This window comes from Buteo buteo, chromosome 9, assembly GCF_964188355.1.
Source record: "Buteo buteo chromosome 9, bButBut1.hap1.1, whole genome shotgun sequence".
NCBI classification, from domain to species: domain Eukaryota; kingdom Metazoa; phylum Chordata; class Aves; order Accipitriformes; family Accipitridae; genus Buteo; species Buteo buteo.
The window spans coordinates 8551124-8577982 of NC_134179.1; the positions used below are offsets into that span (position 1 = coordinate 8551124).

Here is a 26859-nt window from a genome sequence, read left to right on the forward strand (position 1 = left end):
TTGTTGTGATGATGTTGCTTAAAGGATAGTCCTGCCGTCTGCCGAGGTCTTGAAGGAGAAGCTGCATCTCCTTTTTTTGCTGTGCATTGTAGTTCTCAGGTAAACCTCAGTTTAGAACTGATGGCAATTCCGTTGTTGAAAATAATTCCATCGTTGAAAATGCGCTGGCCTTGTATTCCCCTGTGGCCCCCTCTGCCCCAGACCCCCCCCGCCCCAGTCCCTGTCTCCTACGAAATTATTCTTGAATCTGGTCAACGGAAGGGACATAAGGCCTGATAGTGCTCATTGCAATTGACAGTGCCTCCTTCCCCACTCCCAGTCTGACTCCACCCCTGCTCTCCTTTTAAGTCCCAGAGGGGAGTCGGGGATAGATTTATGCTTAGAAGCGAGTGATCTTGCTTTCTCCCCAGGTAGGCTTATTCTTAGCTCCTTTTGCTGTCACATTTTTTTCATTTTAGCTTATCAACTGACAAAAAGCTGTAAGGAAATGCAGCTCTGCAAAGCTGGGTTTAATAGTGGAATCGTTGTGGAGGAGCCGATGGTTGTGAGTACATCAGGCTGTTGGTGTGAACTCAGAACAGCGGAGGGTCTTGGCCCTCAGATTCCGCAGGCTTGTTGGTGTGGCTGGGAAGAACCGTAGATTCCTGTCTTGATTGCCTGTTTGAGAGCTATCTTTACTATCCTCTGGGTGTGCTGTTGCATTTTCCCTTGTGCGTAGTCCCAAGAAAGGGAAAGGAAAATGCTGAAAATGGGGTGGAAGTCTCATGGTTTTCCATAAAAGGATAATAGAGGGAGGCTAGCGTTCCTGAGTCCTAGTCCTGGAGGAACACTCTTCAGTCGCTTCCCTCTTGATAGTCTGTTTCCTTCTGTGATTTTCTTGTTTCTGCATGGGTTCTTTCAGCTTGGTGAATTTAAAAAGAACACGTCCTAATCTCATTCAGGTCTAGACTTGCCCACGCTTCCTTGCGTTTCTGAATCATGGTGAATGTGAGAACATAATATGCACGGTGGGAGCTTTATAACAGCGCATTTGTGGTCAGAGCACGCCAGCATCTGAATTCGGGCAGATTCTGCTAGGAGCGTCATCTGAGGGAGCTGGCAGTGGGCAAGTGAGGGTCGGTCTGCCTACTGGACATGTCTCATTCTTGTGTTTGGTACTCCAGAGAACGGCTTCAGTCACAAGGTCTCACTTTTTTCTGTAGATCTTTAAATGTTAGCAGCTGGTATTTCATATTTCCTGTTTGGATTTCAAGTTACTTGCCTTAAAACCAGGCAAAGACTTGGAAAGAATTGAGTTGCTTCTCAAGTGCATGCTACGCTCCTCATTTTATTTTTCTTCTGTGTTTTTTCTCTGCCTTGGGGTAATTCTAGATTTGCACTACCCTGTGCATGCAGTTCATTCCAAGTGGGCTGAGTAATGAGATCTTCTGAAGTTGGCCAATGCCACCCAGTTTGGTGAGACTGCGACGTGTTCGGAAGAGCAGGGCAACAGCTTGCTGCTGATGATTATATACTTGAGTCATTGGGTAGAGGTTCTGGTTGTGGAGAGAAAGGGCTGATCTGATAATCTGGACTGACCCAGGTGGGTGAATGCACAGCTCTGGTGGAGGAGGCTTGTGAGAAGAAGAAACAGCAAGCATTAATAGCATGAAGCAGCAGGGAGTGATCCGACATTGTTTCTCCATTGAGTCTTTCAGTTTTGAAGTTTAGTCACTGGGAGAGCTGCCTCGTGTCTGTGTTGAGAGGAGGGCAGGCGTCTGGACTAGTTTTTGGTGGGCAAACGGCTCTTCAGGTGGTAGTATGTACGTCAATCAGATTAGTGCCCGAGAGCCCTTTCCACCCACCTTCCGCCTGTCACCTGGGTCAGTCTGTTGCAGAGGTGACAGTGCACAGTCTTGTTTGCTTGAGAAAAAGAGCGTGGTTTCCCACACCTTTATCCTCCCTTTCGGTCACCCTGGCCCGAAAACATGAGCAGCTCGGCAAACAGTCATGTCCTTGTGCTCGGATTGCCTGCTGTCTCTCTCTTCTTGCCCCTTGTGAGCAGAGGGAATCTTTGGGGGATAGGTTTTCTGCAGGCGTGCTCTCAACTCTTTATCTTGGTCTTATATTTCTTGAGAAGGGTTCTCTGTAGAGAACTGGTCCTGTTATATGGGGAAAATCCTCAAATGAAGAAGAGGGATGCTTCTGCAGTGGAGATTGTAATCTAATAAACCAGGAGAGGGTGGAAAAAGGGAATGAGTCAAGCACAGGAGCTGATGTACCATATGCTGAGGGTGGATTTTGTTGTTGTTGATTGGTATTGTGGTGTGTGTGGGGGTTGTTTTGTTTGTTTTGTTTTTTTACTTGGGGCAGGATTAGCGCAGAGAGGGGAGAGAGAAAGAGAGAAGAAACACCAAAGCTTTTGCAATGAAGAAGGGTTCACACACTTGACTTATAGCTGACTGCTATCCAGAACAATTTTCTGTTCTCATTTGGGCTTGCCTGTCTGAAATTAACTTGGTGTTTGCAACTCTAAGCCTTGACTGGAGACCTTGTTTCCTTTCTCTGTATGGACAAGCCGAAGTGGGCAGTGTGTGATGGTTCCGTGTGCTGGCCAGGTTCATGGAAATGGACTGGAGTGTCTCTAGGGCCCAACATCAGAATCATTTGTCGTCTTTGAAACGATCTGGGGTACCTTGACCACTGGGAACTAACAAACTTTTTTTTATAGAGTTCAGTGCAGATCACATTTGAAGAGGGTCCTCAGTTACCACCAGCCGCAAATATAAGTCGCGTGACGTGCAAGGGACAGTCGGACCACAGCATGGTAAGGCTTTGCTGTTCTGAATTGTACAGTGTGGGTTTTTTCCATCAACTGACAGTGTGTTCTGTGGAGATTGCTGAGGCCTGCGCGATGGGGATGATGGAACCAGGGAAGTTTTGGGTGAGATCTGTTGTAGGCTTCGGAGGTCTGTCGATGAGCTTGTGAGATTGTCGCTCTGGGACTGCACATCAGTGAGCTCTGGGAGAGCCCCGGTGGCAGATGTGTTGCTGGAGCTGGGGCGTATGGATGCCAAGCCTGAATATTGGGTTCCTACAGTGGAGAGGAGGAGAGAGCTCCTGTCACCAATAGGTCTTTACTGCCTCATGTACAGAGTCTGAAATGGCAGGTTGGCAGTGCAGAACTGGGTCTGGTAGTAAGCCTGATGTTTCTTTCCTGGCACAACGGGTAAACCTTGCCCATCGCTTTTAGAGGTTTTGCCGTTGCTCGGCTGCCTCTCACCGAGGATATAAACTCATCTTTCTTTTCTGTCTAGGTGCTGTACTGCCATCTGTCAGCTGAAGCTGTGAAATTCCCTGTCTCTGTTACTCAGCAGTCCCCAGTTGCTGTTTCTGTGGACACCTATCATGTCACTTTGGCTGTGCTGCAAGCTCAGGTAACAGCTGTAAAAAGTTAGCCATTGAACTTGTTCTTTCACCCGGCCCCATGCTGATCAAGGAAGGAGGACCTGATTTAGTGCAAATAAAGGCCTTGTGCCGGAAGAAGCAGCGTGCTGTCACTAACGTGTGGTGGGGTGGCAAATATTCCCAATCTCCGTGCCGAGTCCTGTTTTCTGAGTCTCATTTTGCAGATCTTGGCCATGTAACATAGCCGTAACAAAATCCAGAGAGATTTGAGGCATGGCAGTGTTCTATACTGTGTTTTTAAGGGGGTGTTTAAGAAGCAAAAGGTCCACAGATTTCAATTCCCCTTGCGGTGTGATGGATAGGGAAAGATGTGTCCTGTGCGTATGTACGATTACGGTGTTGTCCTGGTTGTTGGTGTGAAAAAGAAATCCACAGTGAGGAGTGGTTTCCTTGTCAGTGCTCCCCTTAATACACTCACAAGAGTGTGATACAGACTTTTTCTGTGCGAGATGCTTCTTCCAGAACAGAAGCTCTGTGAAATTGCAATGGGTGGTAGCTCTGCAGTCACTTTGTGGCTGGATTTGCTTCTCTGGAATGTGATTTTGTTCCCATTGTGAAGAAGGGCTTGACGCTGGAGACGGTATCTCGCTTGGAGACCACGGGCTTGTCTGCGCTGTAGGGAGACATGGCAAAATTAGAAGTAACTTTGTGGTAGCAGAAGCCGATCCCATGCGGTTGCATTCGGAATGTTGTTCTAGGATGCCTTTGCTCTCAGAAGCTTTAGTGAAATTTTCAACCAATGTTTATCAGATCATCCCAGTTTGGTTTTGTGCCTCTGTTCCATGGTCATTTAAATAGCTTCTTTCTCCCTCCTCGACGTTTGGCATGCCTGCTGCCGATGTAGTTGTGGGTGGCAACTGCCATCGCTTTTCATCTTTGTGTAGTCTCTGGGAGCCAGGTGGCCTTTGTCACATCTCATCAAATTGCTCCTCTACTCACTGGCATTTTCTAGGTCTCCTTGTCTGTGCCTGCTGAAGTTTTGGGTTGATTGTTCTTGTAGAGAATTGCATGTGGTATTCTAATTGAGGTCTTGCTGCTGCATTGTGAAATGCTGCTAAGGTTACCGTATGCCTGTTGGTCGGAATGCTTTGAGTACTGTATCCCCAGTTGTGCCTTGCCTTTTTTATGCACATCGTGTTGGTTGCTTACCTGGCTACCGTGTCCCAGATTTGTCACATTGGACTGGCAACCTTCTGTGTTCATGGTAGATAAATGTCAGTCTGTCAATTGCTTTAGAGCTATGTTAAATTTAACTCCCCTGTTTTTACTAGAGATACCAGCTCAGGAGTTCTTTCTGAGTGGTTCTGTTTCTGTCTGTTGCATTAACGATGCCTGTCAGGTGTATGGGTGTGCAACTTTTCAGCTGAACTACAGGATGGTGTACAGTCTGGTTTGTTGCTGGTGGCAGACTATTGGTGGCCTGGATGAGTTTTCAGTCTGAGGATGATCTCCTAGAGACTCATTGCTAACTTACAAATGGCTGTACTTAGGTTTGGCAATGGTTAATTGATGTAGCTTAGTAAACACCCCGTTTCAGTGCCCAACTCGCTCTTTTGGATTGTCCTGCAGGCTGCTTCTTCAGCTGTAGAAATAACCTATTATTTTTCCCTCTGATGGCACGTGGGCATCCAAAGGCAGAGAGGAAGCCAGATATTGCTACAGAGCAATGAGGCTTCTGCAGCTGCTTCTTCCCCTAGGCCCGGGACTACTTGTGTTCTTACGTTCTGTCTCTTATTGTTGCACTGGTGTGAGGGCCTTTCAGTTGCTGAATTTGAAGCAGAGCAAAAAGCACCTAATGGAAACAGAAACCGTTCCTGACTATGGGTATTTGTTCTGGGCCAGGTGGAGATCCACTTGGAGGAGATACAGAACGAAGGTCTCCTGGTGTCGTGGATGTTCAAGGACAGACCAGACTTGAACCTTTCGGTTCTTCCGAGACATCAACTTCGCGAGGTGAGTGGCAAAGAGTGGGAGGCTGGACTCGAGTGGAGGAAAGGTGGGAGGGGCAGAAACAGCACCGAGCCAGGAGGAAAGCTGATGCAGAGTGGAGGGGTTGGCAACTCACTATTGTGGCCCTTTAGGGCGAGGAAGGGGATTCTTTCACCCTGGAGTCCATACTAGCTCAACTCTGTCAAAACAGTGCACCCTCAAGAGGGCCGAAGCAGGTTCTCATGTCTGTTGTCCGAGTCTGGCATAATATCTGAAGGGGAGTCTGCATAGCAAAAAAGGGCCATCTGGCTATGTAGGTCCTCCTGCGTTGTCAGGTGTAGAGCTGCAAAATAAGCTGGGTTGGTTAGGGTTTTTGTTTGTTTGTTTGTTAGTTTGTTTCTTTTGTTTGTTTGGTTTTTTTTTCAGAGGTTAGTGTGGGGAACCCGTGGGTATTAGAGGTTTAACAAGCTGAATGTGGGCTTGCTTGCGCTTCTGTGATCCAAATAGGTTGGTTGTTTGTTTTATTGACACCCTTGTTGCTTTATCCTGAGTAGATGTAGGATTTTGGCTGTTCTCCTGAAAGTGCAGTAGTAAGTACTGTCTCACGAGGTGGTGAGGAGGTGGCAAACTGTAAAAGCTGTATTGTCAAAATTTGCCATGGACAGACTACAGATGTGGAGCCTTAGTTTGCCTCATTTAGACAACTTACATTTGCCTGCAGCTGTTACATGGAAACTTTAAGCACTGGGGAGAGCGAGTACAGGATATGGGAAGAGTACCTGGGACATTATTACTGGGAGGAAGACTGTGTAGCGTCTTAGAGGTTCGAGAGGCAGTTGGGGCTGTATAAGGAGAGAATGTGTCTGCCTCGTTATGACTTCCCTGCATTTTCTCCTGATTTGCGGAGAGAAGAATGAAGGGAGAGTGGATCTGTCCACCATAAAGGATCTGATCGAGGATACCATTGTCAGCACACAGCCAGCCATGATGGTGAATCTGAAGGCCTGCACTGCTGGAGCCAGTGTGGTAAGGCTCTCTCCTTGTGTTCTTCTTGTGCCTCAAACACTGTGCCCCAGGGCTCTTCTGGGGGCTGAGGCTCAGGCAGGAGTCCAAGGGTTGAGACTACTCACTTCTGGGTGACAGCTGCATCCTGGCTTGCGCTGTCATAGGAGTTGGGTTATTGTGGCGTGGGGAGTAGGGATAACTAGAAACTGCTCTGAAGGGCAGCTCTGTTTGTATCTTGTTTCCTGAACACTAAGTGCCGCTTGTGTTGAGGTGGAGCTGGACTGCCTGGGACGCATCTCTGCTTAGGCAGTCTCTCTGTTGCTCTGAACGCCAAGGCTCCACCCAGGGCAGCCTTTGCAGGCATGGAATGGTCCGTGGTTTGTTGTCTTCAGTTGTCCGAGTGGCAGCCAGCAAGCTTGTTCTTGTCTGTCTCTTTTCCCGTCTGCCTTAAATTTTCCATCTGAAATAACATGGGTGCCCACCAGAGGCCGATAGCTTGGGGAACCTGCAGCATCTCTTGATGGCTCTGTGGGTATTCACGTATGTTTGTGTGAGGAGCTACCTGGTAGATGCAAGGACAAACATCACGTGTCTTGCTGCTGTCTGCTGCCGAGTGAACAATAAAGGCATCCGTCTCACTCTTGTCATTCCTCAGGTACCCAGCAATAAGTTGACTCGAGAGTCCCTGTCCGGAGGAGCAGCAGCCCCTCTGGGTTCTAAGCTGTTGCTCCGGAATCTTCGAGTGCTGAACTTGGGCTGCCAGGAGAAGGAAGGTAAGCATGAAAACTTTGCTGATCTGCAGGGGTGAGCATGCAGGCAGTGAGATTGGAGCCAGGGTACGTTTTGGATGGGCTTGAACGGAAAAGAGGGGCGTGTGTCCGCCAAGCCGCTGCCTAGTGTTGATGAGACCATGTGTGGGCTCTGTCCCTCTGTTGCAGGAGTTGGGGAGATACTCTGCGTGGCAGAGCTGGACAGCCCGCCACAGCAGAAGCGGACGAGGCCGGTGACAGCTGGCAGTGCGGGTGCTGCAGCAGAGATGGAGTGGAATGAGGAGCTCTTTCTGTAAGTGTTTGCCCTCTTTCAGACCAGCACAGCAGAGGCAGACTGGCACGGTCTCTGGGTGTTGTTACCGTGCTGCAGTAACTGATGCGGATGGCACAGAGGTGAAGTCTGTGCTGCAGGGCATCATGTGTTTGTGCTGCCCGCGTGCCAGGCTACCAATTCTGGCGATTGGCCCCAGCTTGCATATGTATTTCCCGCTCCTTGGGATGCCATCCCCTTTAACTGGATGGGCAGAAGCGCCAATCGTGGGCAGTGTGTGCAGAAGGCCCGGAGTGTAAATCTTGGCCTTTCAGACAGATTTGCCTCTCAGCTTCCCCTGGCAGCCTACACAGCCCTGCAGGGGACACGAACCAGAGTTTTCCTCTTCTGTGTAGTTTGCTGCCCCTTGTCATGTCCTCCAAAGTAGCATGCATATGCTGGAGCTTTGGGAAAGGTGACGAAGTGTGTGAGATTTGAGAGAGGGAAGATACAGAATGGGGTTGTTTGCTCCGGGGCCATTTTGCAAAGATTGCCTAATACCAGCCTGTCTTTTTCTGTTTCCGCAGGGAGTTGGGACCTAGAAGTAAAGAGCTGAAGCTACAGGTGCTGGGGAGCAGTGATGGAGGGGGAAGTGAGTATGGACCGCCATAAGATGCATTGTAAGACGGGGAGACAAAAATGCCTAAGGGACTTTCTGTGCTTTGAGCCTGTGGTAGTTCTGTGTCAGTACAATGCGTGATGAACTCTGCAAAGGATTTTTCATACCTGTCTTTATGTGAGCCTCTGACTGCATGAAGTAACTCTGGAGTCCGTTGTTCTTAGTGAAGCGCTCTTACTCTGACCTTTTTGGTAGCCGGGAGGCTCCTGTGGCCCGCCAGTCTCTACTCTGAAGCGGGGAGAGGGATGTGGGGATTTGTCCCTGTGTATTGGAAGAATGTTGCAGAAGGCTCTTAACTCTGTTCATTTGTCCTCGGTCGGGACTAAGCATAGCACCTGTGTTTGAGGAAGGCTGTGCAATGGCCACCTCTTTAAGGCAGTCAATTTCTGGATTGGTGAAGAGGAGTGGAGGAGTGCTGCCTGCCCCCTCCCCGCCTCAAACCTGGGAGCTACCGGAGTTGTGGGGATCTGCTTCGTTGGCCCACAGGGCTGCTTCCCAAAAGCAGAGGTTGCCTGGGAGACATCTGAGGTGCCGAGGTCATGTGGTGTGTTTTGTTTTCCTGTTCGTTCTCGCAGATGTGCTGCTGGCACATGCCACACTTTTGCTTGATTCTTTGGCCAAACAACCATCTGGGAGACAGGTCTGCTCACTGGCCCCAGGAGCTGGGCGGTCACTGGCAGCTGAAGCTACTGTTATGTTGGAGGTGAGCTCACTACTCCATAAGCTGGGCCCAAATGTGTGCTCTGAAAGCGTTCATGATGTGAGCCTCTAGCTGGAGACAAGCCTGATTGCGCCTGGGCTCATCACAGGGGATTGGCAGACCCTTAGGCCAAGGAAGGGTGTCGCCTGGCCCTTGGTCCCTGACCCTCCCTCTGTTCAACTGACGATGTAGCAGGGATGGCTCCTTGGTGCCCAGAGCAGTCGCTTTTGTCACCTGTATGCCTGCCTTTCCATCTGGGAGGAGCAGAGCCTCTCTGAGCTGTGCTTTACTCTTTGTAGCTGCTATTCCAGGAGTCTCCCACATCATTGAATGCTCAGCACGCCACATCTCTGCGAACCAGCATTACTCCCACAAAGAAGGTGGAGATGGACCGGACCATCATGCCCGACGGCACCATCGTGACTACTGTCACCACGATTCAGTCCCGGCCCAAGGCAGACTGCAAACTGGGTGAGGCTGCCCCGCAACAGGCGTCTTGTACGGGTGGCCGCTGTGGGGGTGCAGACTCAGCTGCGATATTCCGAAGGCCGCTTGTGCTGGCGGTAGCAAAACTGTTGCGGTTGTTGCAGACTTGCACCTCGTGTGGTGCTTTTGGCTTCTGGGTCAGAACATGGGCATCGTCGCCGTTCCCTTAGCGTCTTGTGGCTGGCTGGAGACTTGTGTGTGGCCTTGGGGGGCAGGAATTGATGCAACCCTGTGTTTGGGGGGAGGTGAGAGAGGGATGAGCCTCTCTGATACCCTTTGGTGGTGGGAGGTCCTGACTCTAGCGTGTATGCCGCTGCGTAACCTCTGCGTGGTGTCGAGCTAAGTGTTGTGCCGCTCTTCCTCTATTTTCTTCACTGCTGAAGAAGTTATGCTGTATGTTCTCAATGCGGAGCTGAAAGCATGTTGACCTTGCTTACTAGCGGTTGTTGCTGCTTGCAGTCTGATATCCTGATGAATGTGGTGCTGGATATTCCACGAGGTGGGGCTGGGAAATGGCATGAACGGGGTCTTGCGATGGGGCTGTTTCACATGTCTTTTTCCGATACCCTTCTTACTACTTTGTTGCTGCAAAGCCTCATGGAGCCAGCCTCTGCAGGCTCTCTGTGTGCGCTCGAGGCTTTTTGGGGGGTGCATGTAGGGGACCATGATACGGTAGCGAAGTTGCCTAAGCTTCGCCTCTGTTTACTGGTGTCTCTGTGTCTCTGCCTTTCTTTTGCCATGAAGATTCACCATCAAGGTCTCCTTCCAAGGTGGAAGTGACTGAAAAGAAGACAACAGTGCTTTTGGAGAGCGGCTGCCCTCACAGCCCCTTGCCCAGCAGTAGCCGTAAGTGCTTGGAAATCCAAGGCTCTTACCGGAGCAACTGTGTTCCTTAGCCTTTTTTGGAGGGTAGGAGTCTGAATGTGGGTCACTGAACTCATCTGCGTTTGCTGCAGAAGAGAATGCCCAAGTGAAGGTGAGGTGGAGGGGTGGTGGCAGGTGGGGACAGGTAAAAGAAATTCCACTTTGGCTATACAGTCCATGACTCTGGGTGTTTCCTTGCTTGACAAGAACATTCCGGGCTATCCGGACCCAAAGAGCTTCGCTCACCGTGTACTTGGGGCTCTCATTGTCTCCAGGACAGAGCACTGCAGCTGCATTGAGGGTTTATGGCCAAGGCTGCCCAAACTCTTGGGAGTCTTTGGAAGTCTTTGTTGAGAGGGAAGGATATTTTAACAATATGCCTGGTGGGAAACGAAACTTTTCAGGTGCCTAAAAGAGCCGAGACCTATATGGAGCTTCCTTCCTTTGGTTTATTCGGACAAGTCCATAATAAATTCTGTTCTCTACCTTTGTGCACGTGTAGTTGCCTATTAGAAGCATCATGATCAGCAAGCAACCTCTTGCCCGTGCTGAAGGCTGCTACTTCAAGCGTTGGTATCTTTCTTGTGCTCAGGGGATAGCCGTATGCCCAATGGCTTGGATCCGGTGGCTGAGACGGCGATCAGGCAGCTAACCGAGACGAATAACAAGCCCACCAAGAAGACCCCAACAAAACGTAGCACGCTGATCATCTCGGGAGTTTCCAAGGTCTCTGGTAGTTAGGGGGCTCCATTTCCAATCTGGGAGGTTGTTTCTAGGGATGTGTGCGTGAAACCACCCTGTCCTGTAGGGACCGGTGTGGGAAGGTTCCAGCACAGACGACTTGCTTGGCAGAACCCTCTTGCTGCTTCCTTGCAGCTTGTCGCTGCTTCCCAGTGAGTGTCAAAGGTACCTTGCCAGTCTGCAGGGCAGCTGCCAGTGGGAGTTCACAAAGGGCAGCCGCAGAAAGGGAGGCTGCTGCCATAGCCGGTTGGGAACCTCGTGGAGAATCTAAGGAGTTCTCCTTGGACTTGCCTACGGGAGTGAGGGAGGTGCTGCAGAATGCTTTGGAATCTGCCACGTTCCACTGTGTTCCAGCAAAAGCATGATGATCACGCATCGGTGCTGTCTAGCACTGATGATTGGAACCGGAGCATCCATATGTAGGTATGGATGGAAGATGGGAGATGAATGTGATCCTTTAGACCCTGTCTGTCTGACCCCCCTCCAGGTACCTATTGCTCAAGATGAAATGGCACTTTCTCTGGGTTATGCTGCATCTCTGGAGGCCACGGCGTATGGGGATTCTGCGGCAGAGGGTGTGACTGACCGGATGCACGATTCTACTGAATCGTCACAGCTGCTAGAAGCATTGCCATCGGGACAAAGGGCCAGCCAGGAGCTGGATGAGACGACGCGATCAGATGTCTCTGAGAGACCATCAGTGGAAGATGTTGAGTCTGAAACTGGCTCCACGGGAGCCCTTGAGACGAGGAGCTTAAAAGATCACAAAGGTAAAGATGAACTGTTAAACGGTAGCTAACGTTAGCCTGTGGTGTTAGCCTGTGGTGCTTGAGGACAAAGTGATGTTCAAGTTCCCTGCCCGAGCGTGGGGGCTGCATCTAGCTTTTGACATGGCAAAGAGTGGCTTCTGCTGGGGCCTGGAAGAGCCTGTCTCTCTCCCATGCTTCTCACTGGAGCGTTTCCAAACTCCTTTATTTGTAGGTGTCTGATTCCTGTGGCCTTTTCAGTTTCTGTGCTCTCTTAAGATGGGAACCCTGTGCAGCTTGTGTGTTCCCGAGAACCTGTTCTCTCTCCCTGGCCTCTGGGTCCGCAGATCAGGCACACGTCCGTAAATAATGATCCTTCCTCTGAATTTGGCTGCCTCTAGCGTGGAAAGGGAGGCTGCCCGACAGTGTGGGTTGGACGGGCCTCAATGTCCTCCCTCTTTCTCTGTTAGCATCAAAGCAGCTAGCACCTCTGACCTGTCGTATCGTAGGATGTCCACACAAATTCCCTGCTTCTAAATGATAGAGCGGGCCTGCCCTGACAGAGCTGCTGTTCTGGACTTTCCAGGCTTGCATCAATTAGGAGGATGGCGCACCTTGGATTTGTCTGCTTGTAGCTATGATGGTTTCTGTTAGCTACAAACTTACATAAACAAAGCCAAAACGCAAGCCAAAATCTCAATTGCTCAGAATACAGGAGTGGGACGAGTTTTGTGGTGGTTGTACCCTGGTACAATCAGGTACGGTTTGAACTGTGGTGGCCCCCTGTTTGCACGTCAGTGGGTAGAAAGATGTGTAGCCCAGATTCTTGAGAGACCTGGCGGGTGGGAAAGAGAAGGAAGAAAACAGAAAGCAAGCCCCCTCTGTAGGTAATACTGTTGTAGCTTTGTATGGCGTGCAGGTTTTGGATACGCCTTTTTGCACCTGTTTGGGGCTGATGGCGATCGGCATCTCCACCCTGTCCTGCCTGCTCCAGAGTCATTGCCGTTATTTGTCTCCAGATTTGGGCATCGTGTGAAACCGCGGGCAGTTGTTCCAGGGGCTTGATGACTGGCTAATCCGGGTGCCCTTGAGACAGGCTAGTCTGAGAGGCCTCTTCCCTGTTGTGTGTTCCTCCCAGTGTCTGCATGTGGAGACATTCTCACTTGTTTTCCATTCATACGAGTCTTAGCTTTCTATAACAATTCTGCACACTTCCAGCGAAGGGAGGACATTGTTGTGTAAAAGGAAGTTTATGCAGAGGGGATGCATGACAGTGTGCTTAGTGAAGCAGCTTGTTGGTGTTGCAGTCTGTCCTGAACGTAGACTTTGCCTTGTGGTTGGGAGCTGGGATTTGCCGACCTGCTGTGCACTTCTGCCACTAGGGGTGGAAGAGGTCTTTGCTGCTCATTTGAGAGCGCCTGGGGGCGTTGCCACCCCCGACACTTGCCAGGGCATGATACTATTGTGGTTTCCCTCTCCTTCCTTTCTGTCTCTGCAGTTAGCTTTCTTCGGAGTGGTACCAAGCTCATCTTCCGGAGAAGGAGCAAGCAGAAGGAAGCGGGCCTGAGCCAGTCACATGATGACTTGTCCAACGTCACCGCCAACTCCGCCACCAGGAAGAAAGCCGGCAGCTTCTCCCGCCGCCTCATCAAACGCTTCTCCTTCAAGTCTAAATCCAAACCCAAAGCTAGCGACAGCACAACAGCAGGTGAGAACTGAAGGAAGGAGAAGCCCGTCGGAATGATTGCGCAGAGATCTTTTTCTAGTCTCTTGTCTTCCCACTCCGCGGTATCTGTGACCTGCTGTCCAGTTCCTTCCAACCTTGGCTGAGGGAAGACACCCCAGTGCTTTATGCCGTTTGGGGAGTGGAGGTGGCGAACCTGGGGCTTAGGCTGCTCGTCTGCCTTGGCTTATCCTTCTCCGACTGTCATACCCCACCGTGCTCTCCCAGAAAAATTCAGGTGGTGTGCTAATCCCAGCGGGGGTCCTGGGAGCTGCAGAAGCGACTCTGCCTGTGTAGCTGTCTGGCATCGCTGGTGTGTCCTGGAAAGGGGTGGGGGGTGGCTCTCAGGTGGCAACCATCAGAGTTAAAGATCGAGAAACTACTGGGTTAGCTACGTTGCCAAGAAGTGTGGGCTGTAGCCTCACTTGGCATTTCCAGTGAGAGAGAATGACACGGTCACTGGCCATCTAAATGCTCTCGTTGCTTCTGCTTGGTGCAGAGGCCATAACCTGACTGAGGCATGGTGTGGGGCAATGCGTTCCTGGGCTGTGAGCTGGCAGGAGAACAAGCTGCGGTTCTCCACCTGGCTCTGCCATTGGAACAGTCTCTGGGTTGGAGAGCGCTGACGGATGTCTGCTTTCCGTGCTATGCTGATGAAGGAAGGAATCTCAAAGAAGGAAGTTTTAACCACTGGGCGAGTTTTTGTAGAAGCCCAGGCCCTTGCAAGAATGTCTGGTTGGTGCTGTCAGTGCTGCCATGCTGTGACGCAGCTCTCCTTCCACATCCATGTTCTTGAACGGGGAAGGGCCCTTGCTGTATGTGCACACCAGCCATTGTACGAGCGGAACTGTTTCCCTGGGGGGTGTTGCCGATGGGGCATCAGGCTGTCTTCTGGACCTGCGGAGCACCTGGCCTCTTGCGGTTCTCGCGCCGAGGACTGGTGCTATGCTGGGGATGGATGGCGAGAAACGTGGTGATGCTAGCAAAAGGGCAGTCTGACATGGAGCCTGAAGCGACGTGGAGCCTGAATCCATGTGACGGAAAGAGGCAAGAGTTTACATGTTTTCACTTGATGAAAGGGTTTCCTGTAGCTTCTAGAAGGAGCCTTTCTTGATTGCATCTGGTATTTCCTTTCTTCTAGCAAACCCGATCCACCATGTTCAAGCAGTGGGCATTTTCACAGCGGGTATTTGCTGAGGGAGAGGCACGCAGGGGAAAATCAACTCCTTGCACAGGAGGAGACTGCTCTTCCAGACGAACCACTTTCCAGTCTCCTGACGCGCACGCATTGTGAATAACCCCAGAGGCCCAGTTCGGATAGTGTAATGATGCTCTTTGGAGAAACACTCATGCCCTGTCAGCGCGCCTGTTTTCAATGGAAACTCCTGCTCTCCTGTGAGTTGTAGAATTAAGGAGATGGGGCAAAGGGGAGGAAAAACCTCACTGAAGAGCAGTCGTCTGGGCCTGACTGGATTCGCTAGCTCTGCCCTCCTATTACAGTACCTCCTGAGGTGGGGGCTGTCGCCCCACTTTACACAGGATGCAACCAACTGAAAAAGCAGTTGTTCTCTTGATGGTGCACATAAAACAACATGTGTTCTTCAGAAGGACAAATCCTGGCTTACAGATATGGCTGTTGTGTGCCATTTCCAAAGACTGGAATGCGTTTGGTATGCTGCTGTGGAAGGATTCGTAGCTGGGAATTTCGGGCCATCTCTCGAAAGTGTCTGGAGGAAGCGAAGGCCAGAGTCACCCAGGGCTTGGATTGTAAATGCCAGTGTGTGCCAGCAGGAGGGACTCTATTTCCTGTTTTTCCTGCTGATTCCCTGCGAGGTTGGGCATGTGTGAGAAATTGGACTGGTCCAGCTGGCTGACCAGGAATCTCTTCTCCATCTGTTTGTTTTGGTCCGGGAGTCTTTCTGTCACCCCTGAGATCTTTCATGTCTTTTATCCTTTGTTTCTTTCCTCATCTGCACGGTTCTGTGGCTTTGTTTGCAGCTCCGTGCGCTGCAGATGTCAGAGCACTAGCCGTTTCTCACTGAAAATCATTTTCCTTGATGGAAGTGACCGGTTCCTGCTGCAGCACTGGTGGAAGTTGGCAATCTGTGGCTCGCCTCTAACAATCCGGTCACCGGTTTGACATAGCCTTCCTTTGTTGGGTTGGTGTGGCATCTGATGCGGCACTGTCCTTTGCAGGCACGGCCTTGCTCCCAGAGCCTTGGGGTTTGGTTCCAGTTTGGCATTCTCTCTTGCACCATCCCTGCTGTGACTCTGCCTCTGTCGCTAACAGTACTTGATGCCCTGTTTTCAGTTTTTGTTTATTCTTTTTTAATACAATGTCAAGGTTGCTGTTGTGGTTTTAACCCCAGCTGGCAGCTAAGCACCACATGGCTGCTTGCTCACTCCCTCCAGTGGGATGGGGGAGAGAATTGGAAGAGTAAAAATGAGAAAACTTTTGGGCTGAGATAAAGACGGTTTAATAGGTAAAGCAAAAGCCATGTGCACAAGTGAAGCAAAACAAGGAATTCATTTGCTCCTTCCCATTGGCAGGCAGGTGTTCAGCTATCTCCAGGAAAACAGGGCTCCATCATGCGTAAGGGTTACTCGGGAAGACAAATGCCATCCCTCCGAACATCCCCCTTTCCTTCTCCTTCCCCCAGGTTTATATGCTGAGCATGATGTCATATGGTCTGGAATATCCCTTGGGTCAGTTGGGATCAGCTGTCCCAGCTCTGTCCTCTCCCAGTTTCGCGTGCACCCCCAGCCTACTCGCTGGTGGGGTGGGGTGAGAAGCAAAAAAGGCCTTGATGCTGTGTAAGCACTGCTCAGCAATAACTAAAACATCCCTGTATTATCAGCATTGTTTTCAGCACAAATCCAAAACATAGCCTCGTACTAGCTACTGTGAAGAAAATTAACTCTACCCCAGCCAAAACCAGCACAGTTGCTTTGAATGAGAAGTGCTGGCTGAGCCCAGACAGCACCTCTTCTCTAGTGGGATGGCTGTGAAACCTTCCATCAGAAATGCTGGTTTGAATGGAAAGGAACTTTGAGAAGAGCCAGCAGCTATTCAGTTGTGGGTTTATCACCTTCCACAAGTCTTGTTTAATAGCCCTGTATTCTTTTCTCTACACAGTAAGAGCAGCTCAAGCTGTCTCGGTGCAGAGCAGCTGGAGGCGAACGCCCGAGGCTCCCACCCGTGCTTCCGCAGCGTGAGTCTGGGGCTCGTGTACATGAGGAGGTCTGCAAGGGCTCGCAAGCGTTGTCCTTGTTGCTGTAGACCAGAGGCGGAAAAGGCGAGCGAGGTTCATGTCTGACAAACACATACTAGATTTCAATCAGAATATTTCAGCCTGGCTCAGAGGAAGGAGGCGATAGGAAAGCTAGGAGTAAAACCAAAACTTGCATTCCCCACTGGCCCTGGGGACCAAGGATCCCTTTCTGGCCATGTTAAATGGGCAATTTCTGCCACATGTCCATGGGCTTTCCTGAATTTGTTCCCGGTTTGTTGGCTCCGGGCTATTGATGAATTGCAGCGGAGGTACTGCTTTTGATTTTGAGCTTTGACCTGGCAGAAGTCTCATCTGGGAATCGCCTGCACTGCAGCCTGTGGAACGAACGGCACATGGGACACATGGCAGTTGGTGTCTATCTTCCCTTGAATTTTTGGCAGTGCTTTTTATCAGGGGCAGTAAATTGCTATGAAAGTTTGTGTCTGGTTAGACAGATTGCAAAGGAAAAGCATATTGTGAAGTGCTGACAGAGCACATCCCCAAACATGAATTCCTGCACCCGCTTGTGTTTCCTAGCGGAGATGTACTTTCTGCCATTTCATTTCTTCTCAAAGTCGTATAGCGTAGGACTGATCGTAACCTTTTATCTTCTTCTAAATGTTCTTGGTAAGTGCAGAATGTTTTTCAGAGTGTTTGGGTAGACGGCTCTTTGAGGGACAGAGGGGTAGGGGGGAATGGCTCAGCTGTGTGCACTGGGAGTTTTTTAGTTCTGATACACTCCCAATTAACATGTTGATCCTTTCTCTTTGTATCCGTACATGGCTTCCTTTCTCACACGCACAGTTGTTTTCATCCCCCAAGTAGCAGGCAGCTGGTTTTGTTAGTCCCAGCTATGCGAGCACAGGTGACTCCCAGCTTCACGAAGCTAAGAATGGTAATGAATCCGCTTTGTGGGGGAGGTGTGATTATTGCTGTGAGAAATGATTCTTCTATCCTAATCTCCTCGGAAGGAAAGGGAAAGTCGCGTAGGTCTTCGGCCTCCAGAAACTATAAAGACAGTTCCAGGGAGGTTTCCCCCCATAGAACTGCTGCTTAAAGAAATCTCTTTTGTGTTTAATACCTGCTTGTGCTTCTGGCTTTATGACAGAAGAAATGCTATTTGAAATCCCTGTTTAACTTCTTCTGGATACCCATGCCCTCACCTCGGTGCCCTTGTAGGGTCTGTGGCATTTCATAATGCCTGGGACCACGGAGCAACCCCAGTGTGCGGTGCGGGCCACCATTGAACTTTTTGGACTTGAATGATCTGCAGTTGCCAGATTGCTGTCTCAGGGTAGGCTCAATATTTGCACCTTGTGAAATCGGTCCTCGACCGAATATATGGGGGAAGAGGAGCGGCAGAGCAGCAAGCTTGAACGCACAGACGCTTCTGAAGGAGTTCAACCTGCTTATGAGGGCCTGCGTTCCAAATGCTGTGTTTTGCTGCCAGCTACAGAAGTAGAAACAGTGACTGGTAAATGAAGCCAAAGTATACATTTTGGGTTTGGGTTGGGTTTTGGTTTTTTTGGTTTTTTTTGGTTTTTTTGTGGGTTTTGGGTTTGTTTGGGTTTGTGGGGGTTTTTTTTGTTTTTGGGTTTTTTTCCTATTTTGGCTGAACAGAGTTACTAGAACTTACCTATGCCGTGTATTTTTACTTCTCCAAAGAAAATAGATTTCTCTAGCTCTAAGTCTGCTTGTAAGTATATTTCTGTCTGGATACATCTTCTCCCTGTGTTTTGGTAAGGCTGTTTAAGAGCCCTCAGTGTCAGCCCGTGAAGGGTATCCTCTTGAGGCGAGAGAAAACGGGCATGGGAAGAAATGGAGGGAACCGCAAAGCCTCTGTTTTGGGGGTGCTGTAGGCTGTAGCATGATGGATGTCTGACTGAGGCCCGATACTTGGACAGGGTGCTCGAAGGCCACACGTATTTGAGGGCAGAGGGATTGTGTGCATGCACGTGTGTTTGCATGCTCTGTGAATGCCTGTAGTGGTCACGCTGCGAAGTGACTGAGGACAACAGAGCCGATTGGTGGGTTGGGAGAGCAGCCTTACTAGCTTCTGGGGCATCCACAAAATACTCTTACATGCACCTCCGCAGGGGCAGACTTGAGCAAGCAAGTCCAGCTTGTGCCCCTGCAAGCACCCTCATGCTACTTATGTAGTTGAGGATGGGTTTTTAGGCAGATTGGCTGAAGTGGGGGAGAGCGAGGGGAGACTACTGGGTAGAGAGCTAGTTGGAAAACAGTTCAGTGGAGGAGAGCGTAATGAAAACTTCTTCAAACCAATATAAAAGGGCCACAGGCATGCACTGTTTCTAGACTAGAAGCAGGTGCACAGCAAAGCATACTCTTAGAAATGTTTTCGTTCTGCTTTTTTGTCTTTAGCGATGCAGCTTCCTCCCTGTGACGGTTTCTCTCGGTTCATTGTTTGCTAAACCTACAGAGGAGTCATTTCTGGGTAGCTGGTGAGATGCTTGAATGCTAGGTGGCTGTCATTTGCGTGTTTTGGGATCTTTTGCATTGTTCTTTTCTCCTTCCCCCTACGTCACGGTGAATGTCATGGTAGAGTAACAATCCCAGTGGTGGTCAAACTTCTGGAAAAGGTCTTTGTGTACTTGCGATATCACAGCTCCTTCTACAGGCATGACTGATCCATACCACTTTTCCCTGCTCGTACAGGTAACGGACCAAATACCCACGCTGAATTTGAATTAGCACCCCTCCTTGTGCGTGCTCTTTTGTACTTTGATGCCTTCTCTCTGGGTGGATTATTTTAACCCCAGATTGTTTAGAGGAAAAAAAAATAGGAACTGTAGCTATTTAAGAGATGAGAATAAAATTACTTAATTCGGACTAAATGAATGAAGTTTTTGCACCTTTGTAAATGTTGAAGAATTCCATTGCTGTGTAATGGCTGAACCTGTTAACTTATTAAACCACACGGAAATCAAAACCTGACCCCGAGTCTGACTTCATATCTGCTGGAGTGCGGTGAGCTGGGCTTTGGCTTTCTAGACGTTCAGGGGGGTAGCTGTGATTTGTAGCCCTCTTTTGTAACACTGTCATCTCTCAGCAGCCCTTTTTGCCAGATGCAGATACATGGGTTTACAGTCTGTAAGACCACGACAATGACTGTAGCCTTCATGGTGCTTCTAGGAGGCAAGGGATTCCCGAGATGGCGACATCGGCCCCAGAAGGCGTGAGTGGTGCCGAAACCTTTGGCTGACCCTGGATATGCGGCAGTACCCTGGGAGGGCCAGTTACAGCTTCTCAGGGCACCCTAGCGGAGCGGGGAGAGCCCTGCCCTCTCCCTCGTTAGTGCCTGCTTTGGTATTTTCTTCTCCCTTAGCCTGCCCTGCTTTCCTTTGTTTCTTGTCCTCGCTTTGTTGCAGGGCCTACAGTTCCAGCTGCAAAGTCAAGGCAGGCCAGAGAGGTGGTGGCCGTGCGTTTCTGTTCCAGGAAGGGCTCATCCTGCGGGGAAAGAAGCGGTGTCGGGCCAAGGCGCTGGCCTTGCTGCCTGGGGCGGGGGGGGCTTGTCTCCCACACGGTTCCTGTAGCGTGCGATGTCTGACTGCCGTAATCCGCGCGTTCTGAGCGGCAGAAGGGCCGTGAGGGGCTGGGAGACGGATGTGGGGCTGTGTGTAAGAGGGTGAATGAAACATTGCGGCCTGCCGCTGGCGGAGCACGGGAAGGGGGGGATCGAGGCGGAGGAGACGGGCGTCATCACGCGGTCAGGACGCGGAGAACGCGGCCTCTGGGAGCCGTCGGCCGGCGGAGCAAGCCGGGAGCGGTAGTCTGCCGGGAGCGGTAGTCTGCCGGGAGCGGTAGTCTGCCGGGAGCGGTAGTCTGCCGGGAGCGGTAGTCTGCCGGGAGCGGTAGTCTGCCGGGAGCGGTAGTCTGCCGGGAGCGGTAGTCTGCCGGGAGCGGTAGTCTGCCGGGAGCGGCCTTCCGGGCGGCGACGTTCGTTTTTTGGGGCTGGCGGCGAGGCGCAGGCTTTCTTCCAGGCGCTGTCCGCGCGGGAGGCGCAGTTTCCTGCCGTCGCTTTGTAGCTTTTTTTGCGGGGGGGCCCGCGCCGCGGCAACTCGATCGAGCCGCCGCCTTCGCTGCCGCCTCCCCGGTGTCCCGGCAGTCGGTACTGCGGGCCTGGTGGCCGGCCTTCTGACGCGAATTCGGTACTGCCGCCGCCGCCGCCGCCTTCTGACGCGAATGCGGTCCGGCCGCCGCCCGGCAGGCGAGCTGCTGCCGAGCGCGCGCCGCTGCTGCCACTTGGCGCCGGGCGGTGGCGCAGCGTGCGGGTTGCGCGTGCGCAGTAGCGCTGCCGCCTTCCCCGCTGCCTGGTAGGAGGAGCAGGAGCACGGCGCTCGCGCATGCGCATTGTCCCGGGAGCGGCCTCCAGCCCCTCCCGCGCGGCGGACGGCGCATGCGCGGTGGCCGGGAGCAGCATGGCGGCGGCGGGCGAGGGCTGGGACCAGCGGTGTGGCGAGGGAGACCTTTCGGCGGTCGCAGGCTCGGGGGTGTCTCTTGGGGCGGCCCCGAGGACTAAGTTGCCCGATCCTCCTCTGGGGGTGTCGTTGACTGCGTCAGGCTTAGGTTTGCTCGCGTCGTCCCTGGCTTGCTTTGTTATTGTAGCAGGGTGGGTGAAAAGGGAAGGGCCTAATATTTGTCTTTTAGGACTAGCTGCTGTGGCTGAAGCTGAAGAGAACAGAAGAAGGCGCACCAGCTGAAGAGTGAAGCAAAGCAGATCCAACTGGAAGCTGCCTCTATCTGCAGAATACAGAAACCCTGCCTCTTTGAGTGAGGAACGCTCCTAATTAATAGATGTCGGCAGATTACATCACTAATGTATAACGCAGGGTCTGTATATGTATCCAAATATATGCAGTACGTCCATGTATTGTGTGTGAGCGTGAGATGCTGTGTATCTATGAACCCTCACATTTAAAGAGCTGTAAGACACTGTCTGTGCTCTCCTAGATGGATGACAGTTGAGTAACCGGAGGTACAGAAGAGGAAGGGGGGAGAGAGCGAGCTGGAGAGAGAGAAGTGTCTGAACTGTATGTTTCTCCAGGTGGTGCCAAAAGCGGGAGCTGTGGTGAGTCCCAGGCCCTTGGGCGTGTGTCCCCCTTCTTCTGCGTCCCGGTTCCTCCCCGCCCTGTCTGCATCCCCCACCCCTCCCAGGTCCCTGCCCGTCTTTGCTTTTCCCTGCCTCTGTCTCTCTGTTGCACTGTCCTTCATTCCTCTGTTGTTCTCTTTTGGTCTGTACACCTGGCTCCCTGTCCCTCTGTCTGTCTCTCTGACCCTCTCTCTTTCCCTCTCTGTAGTTTTTTCCACTTAGCCGTACTCCTGTTCTCTCTATTCTTGTGTCCAGCTCCCTGTCCCTCTCTTTATCCCTCAGTCCTGGTCCCTGCCGCTCTTTCTGTCTCCCCACCTCTCTGTCCTTCTCCCTGTCCCTATTTTTCTTTCCCTGCTCCCTGTCCCTCTTTTTCTGTCTCTGTGCTGTTCTGTGCCCCTGTCCTTCCCCCCCCCGGTCCAATTCTCTGTTGTTCTCCCTGCCTGTCTGCTGCTGCCATCTCTCCCCTGCCTGTCCTGCTCACTGTCCCTCTCTTTTTTTCTGTATTTCATTTTCTGGCTGCCTGTCCTTCAGCTTTTTTTATATTTGTCTTGTCCTCCTTTTTCAGTATTCCTCTGTTCCTCTGCCTGTCCCTCTCTTTCTCTCAATATCATTCTATCCTGCCTCCTATCAGTATTTTTATTTTCTCTGTCTCTGTCCTGTTCAGTGTGCCTCTTTTTCTGTCCCAGTGTCCTACTCCCCGTCCCTCTTTTTCTCTCTGTTCTTCTTGTTCATTCCCCTCGCACCCTGTTTCTTTTTCTGTTCTCTCCATTGCTTGGTACTGCTTCCAGTCCCATTGTTTCTTGCTATATCCCTCTGCTCTGCTCTGTATCCCTATGTTTTTCTTACTCTGTCCTGCTGCACATTGCTGTTTTTTAAATCCATTTCTGTCCTGTTCCCTAGCCCTGTTTTTTTCTGTTACTCTATCCTGATCCCTTTCTCTGACAATCCTGCTTCCTGTAAGTCTTTTCTTCTTTCTCTGTCATGGTCCCTGTCCCTTTCTGTCTCTCTTTGTCTGTCCTTCTTCCTTTCTCTCTCACTATTCCTTTGTTCCTTCTGCTTCTTTCTTCATCTTTATCCTGCTCTGTGTCCCTTTTTTCTTTTTGTCATTCTGTCCATCTTATTGTCCCTATCTTTTCCAGCTTTCTCTGCCCCGCTGCCTGTCCCATTGTTAATTGCTATATCCCCTGTCCAGCTGGCTGTCCCCTTACCACCCCTCCTACCCCTCCCACCCCTCCTTGTTGTCTCTCCAGCTTCTTGGACCTTTTTGCTCTTCCTCTGTTGGAGCCCTGCAGTTTTTCTTTCTCTGCCTCTTTGTCCTGTCCTGCATACCTTCTCTCTGTTTTCAAACCTTTTCTCCTGTTCCCTTTCTTTGGTTTCTCTCTCCATCTCTATGTCCCATCTCTCTCTCCTCTCCCCCCCATCCCAGTCCGCATCAGCAGTTTTTCCCTCTGCAGCTACTCTCCTGCTTCCATCATCTTTCTCCCTCTATTTCTCTGTCTTGCTCCCCATCTTTATTTTTTCATGCTCCATATGTCTGTCCTGCTGTGTGTTACTGTTTTTTTGTTCTCCGCTTCTTTGTATGCCTCCCTGTCCCTCTCTTTCTCTGTTCTCTGTCCTTCCCCCCCCTAGTTTTTTCCTGCTCCTTCTTCTTTTTTCTCATCTGTCACCCTGTCCTGCTTCCCATCCCTTCTTTTTCTCACTCTGTCCTTCTTCCTGTCTTTTTCTCTCTCTGTCTCTTTGTGTCTCCTGCTTCTTTCTCCATCTCTGTCCTGCTCCCTATCTGTTTGTCCTCTCGTCGTCCCTCTGCCCTGCTTCCTCCCCCTGTCTTTTCTGTCTTTATTTCTCTGTCCCGTTACCTGTCCCATCCTGCCCCCCACAAAAGCGGCACACACGCATGAGGCTCAGGGAAAAGCGTCCAGTGGGTGGGGGGGTGTGGGGGGTGTGGGGATGTGGGTGGCATGGGACTGGGGAGTCGCGGTTTGGCGTGCAGCGGAAGGACACTGAAAGGTGGGGAAGGCTCTGGGTCAGCTCGGGGAGGGGGGGGGCTGTGTGCGAAGAGCAGGTCCCAGGGAAGGCCACGGCGTGTGGCGGGGGTGGCAGTGCAGTCATGGAGAGGTTCTGGGGATGCAGGTGGGCAGGACATGTAGTGCCAGAACCAGAGCGGTCACGGTAGAGCCCTCTGTGGCCATGTTGGGGACTCTGGGCTCCGCTGTGGGAGGGAGTGGCGTCCCCACAGGGTCAGAACTGAGAATGCTGCGGCCTGTGGCATGTCACATTAGCTTCTAGTGCAGGCTGGGACGTGTAGTTCTCTACCAGGTTTTCAATCCAGTATGTGGCGCTCTGTGGCACACCTGGAACTCTATGTCAGGTGCCAGTGTCTTCTCACCCCATGACGAAGCCTTTGCATGTCTGTTCCTTACCACCATGTGCTGCTCACACCCAGCCCCATGAGTCGCCAGGAGCCGCGTGGTGTCCCCGGTTTGGTGCAGAGGGTGTTTCCTGACAGCGGTGGGATTGGGCAGAGCTGGAGCCATCCCAGTTGACACCAGAGATATGGGGAGTGTATGGAGGCAGAGGGTATTGGCAGCAGTAACTTAAGTCCCTATCAAATAATTACTGGCTGACTAAAGAGATTGGTATCGACTCCCAGGTCTTGCTGTTACTGTTACAGTAACCTATTGTCAAACATTAATGAAAGTTACAGCAGAATCTCATTTGCAGGTGAAAGAAGCCTTGTCCGCCCATCCGTATCTGGAGCAATGTCACTCTGGAAGCCGGAGGCTGGGTACATGTGAAACAACACCAGAGGAAGAATCTTCTTGCACCTCAATGGAAAGGTCCATTTCAAGTACTGTTAACTTCACAGATGGCAGAGAACGTGGAAGGAACGAAAGCCTGGATACATGTGGCACATTGTAAAAGGAGTACATTGTCGCAACGGGAACTAGCCCCGAGCCAGAAGCAGGGAATGGTACAAAGCAGACCGTTTCCCTCAAGGTCAAATATGGACTGGGAAATAGGAGAGTGTACACCTCTCAAACTGATGTTGAAAAGGAAATAGTCTAGTGAATTACTCTAGCGAACAGTATAATTGGGAAAGTTATACTGACTTAGAGATCTTACTGAGATTACTGGTCTCTTTTCTGTTTGTAACGTTATTTTTCATAATACTCATTGTGAACCACTGTCAGGTTTTAAAATACTACGGAGCTACTGCCTGTTACATCTTTGCCCTGTGCTGTAAGAGGGATGTGCTTTAGGGAGGTGTAATTCTTACTACAATCTCTTGCAAAAAATTGCAAGATTGACAGATTCTTTGGATTGTTGGATACGTACAGCGTTGGCTGTCTTCCCACTGACTCCAGGCTCTGCTGCAGGCCCACACACTAAGCCAGATCCGGATGCATGTAGCCTGTTTCATCTCATGATGTTGGCTGCAACATCCAATGTTAATCTGGGAGCAGAGCAGGTGAGCAGAACGCTGCGGCACTTCCGAGGAGGCTGTCATCGGTGTCGACTGGCATGAAATCAACTGACCAGCACTCTGTCTGCAGATGAGGAACTGGAACCGTGCGATTGCAGTGACATCCTAGTTAGCTTGGGTGGTCTTTGTCGAGGATGGATTCTGATTCCCAGCCCGCTCAAAGCTAAGTTGAGGTGCCAACACTATCCACGCGCGGGGTGGCAGGAAGGGGTTTTACATTCAGTGCAGTGGAGAGGACAGTTTGGAGCAGGACATGTTTGGGCAGAGAGAGAGTCCACATTCCTTTCCACAAAATATGTGCATCTGATGGGCAGGGCAGTTCCTGCCTGTGTGTCTGTTGTTGTGTAGTTTGTATAGTCTGTCTCCTGTGTTCTATGCCATACCTTTATCAATTCATGATGTTCCTGTTGTTCTTTGTGCCCGGTGGGCATGTAGCTAGCTATCCCTAGGGTCTTGCACATGTCGACTCATTGGCATAGCACCAATCAAGGGTCGCTTCACTTGTGTTACAAGCACAAAGCACGGATTGGTCTCGCGTCTCGGAAGTTTCTGGTGTCTTTCGCTGTCTCTTCTGTGGTGGCATTCTGGTCTGTTGTCAGCTCCACTCTCAAGCCGTTTGTTTTACACAGAGCCCTTTTTGTGGTCCTTCTTCCCCGCGTCCTTCTGTTCTTAGGTCTTAGAGCCATGCTTCTTGCACATGTGTCATCTCAGTTTTGACCATAACATCTTGTCATGGATCATGACGTTTGACTCTTTCTCTGGGGCCGCCTTAGGGCCTCCTCGTCTTGTGCTTGCAGCCCGGTAGGTCTTGCTGCCTAACAGCGTCTGCGGTCTGGGAGTTGTTTTTCTTGCGGAGAGTTTTCTCTCATCTCTGTGTTGCAGCATTTGTGGTGTTTGTGTGTGTCCAGGTAGCGGCTCCTCTGCCTGGGGGCCGTAGCAATGGTGGGGCCAGGGGAAGAATAGCAATGAGACCCTCTGCTTAACCTTGATCTACAATCTATGACTGTTGAGTTGCTGACCGTGCAGTGCATTTCAGGTCAAGTAGCTGTCTGCAGCAGGCAAGGGTGGTCATTTCCGTAGTGATTTGTAGGTGCTGAGGGGGTGGCTGGAGCCTTCTGGGAGAGGCTGCTCGAGCGGTTGTTCAGCAGATCGGGTATCCAAGCTATTAAGGCTTGAATGTGTAGGGCTTAGTGTCAGGGTGGTTTTGTGGTTTGTTTTTGTTTTGTTTTGTTTCGGTTTTTAGTTTAATGGCAGGCTGCAGTTGGGATCTAGATGGTATTCCTAGATGGGAACAAGACCTCTGGCATTGTTCAGCTATCGCTCCTGTGTATATATAAAATAAAAAAAAAGGACACTAAACCAAAAAAAAGGTGGATTTTATATATGAAGGAATTTGAAATAGAAAAAAGTCTGGATAGAGCTATCCACATTTAATGTGTGTTACACAGTAAGTCTAAGTAGATATTATATGTAATCTAGAGAGTATAAATAATATTTATAAATAGAGATTATATATAAGTGTAAATAGATATCTAAGTCCAAGTAGATATAATTGTAAATAGATATCTAAGTCTACATACATGTAACTGTCAAAATATATCATAAGTGTAAATAGAGATAACATATGTCTATGCAGATACTATATAAATGTCA

At 50.6% G+C, this 26859-nt stretch overlaps 1 protein-coding gene across 5 annotated transcripts in view; it reads left to right on the plus strand.

Moving 5' to 3' along the window:
• C2CD2L (C2CD2 like) overlaps positions 1–26575 on the plus strand; it is a 32194-nt gene extending 5619 nt beyond the window's left edge. Inside the window, exons 2-17 of one of the 5 annotated variants that reach the window (XM_075035252.1) lie at positions 2711–2806; positions 3297–3416; positions 5290–5400; positions 6289–6402; positions 7037–7154; positions 7320–7443; positions 7989–8053; positions 8656–8783; positions 9080–9251; positions 10011–10112; positions 10723–10856; positions 11359–11641; positions 13116–13325; positions 21281–21403; positions 21584–21701; positions 24444–26575. In XM_075035252.1, coding sequence (XP_074891353.1) covers positions 2711–2806; positions 3297–3416; positions 5290–5400; positions 6289–6402; positions 7037–7154; positions 7320–7443; positions 7989–8053; positions 8656–8783; positions 9080–9251; positions 10011–10112; positions 10723–10856; positions 11359–11641; positions 13116–13325; positions 21281–21333 — 1830 coding nt within the window. In that variant the 3' untranslated portion in view covers positions 21334–21403; positions 21584–21701; positions 24444–26575. Of the gene's footprint in view, positions 1–2710; positions 2807–3296; positions 3417–5289; positions 5401–6288; positions 6403–7036; positions 7155–7319; positions 7444–7988; positions 8054–8655; positions 8784–9079; positions 9252–10010; positions 10113–10722; positions 10857–11358; positions 11642–13115; positions 14388–14481; positions 19550–21280; positions 21464–21583; positions 21702–24443 lie in introns of those variants that run through there. The other 4 variants (XM_075035251.1, XM_075035248.1, XM_075035253.1 and 1 more) reach the window with 4 other exon arrangements.
• Positions 26576–26859: the final 284 nt, after the last annotated feature.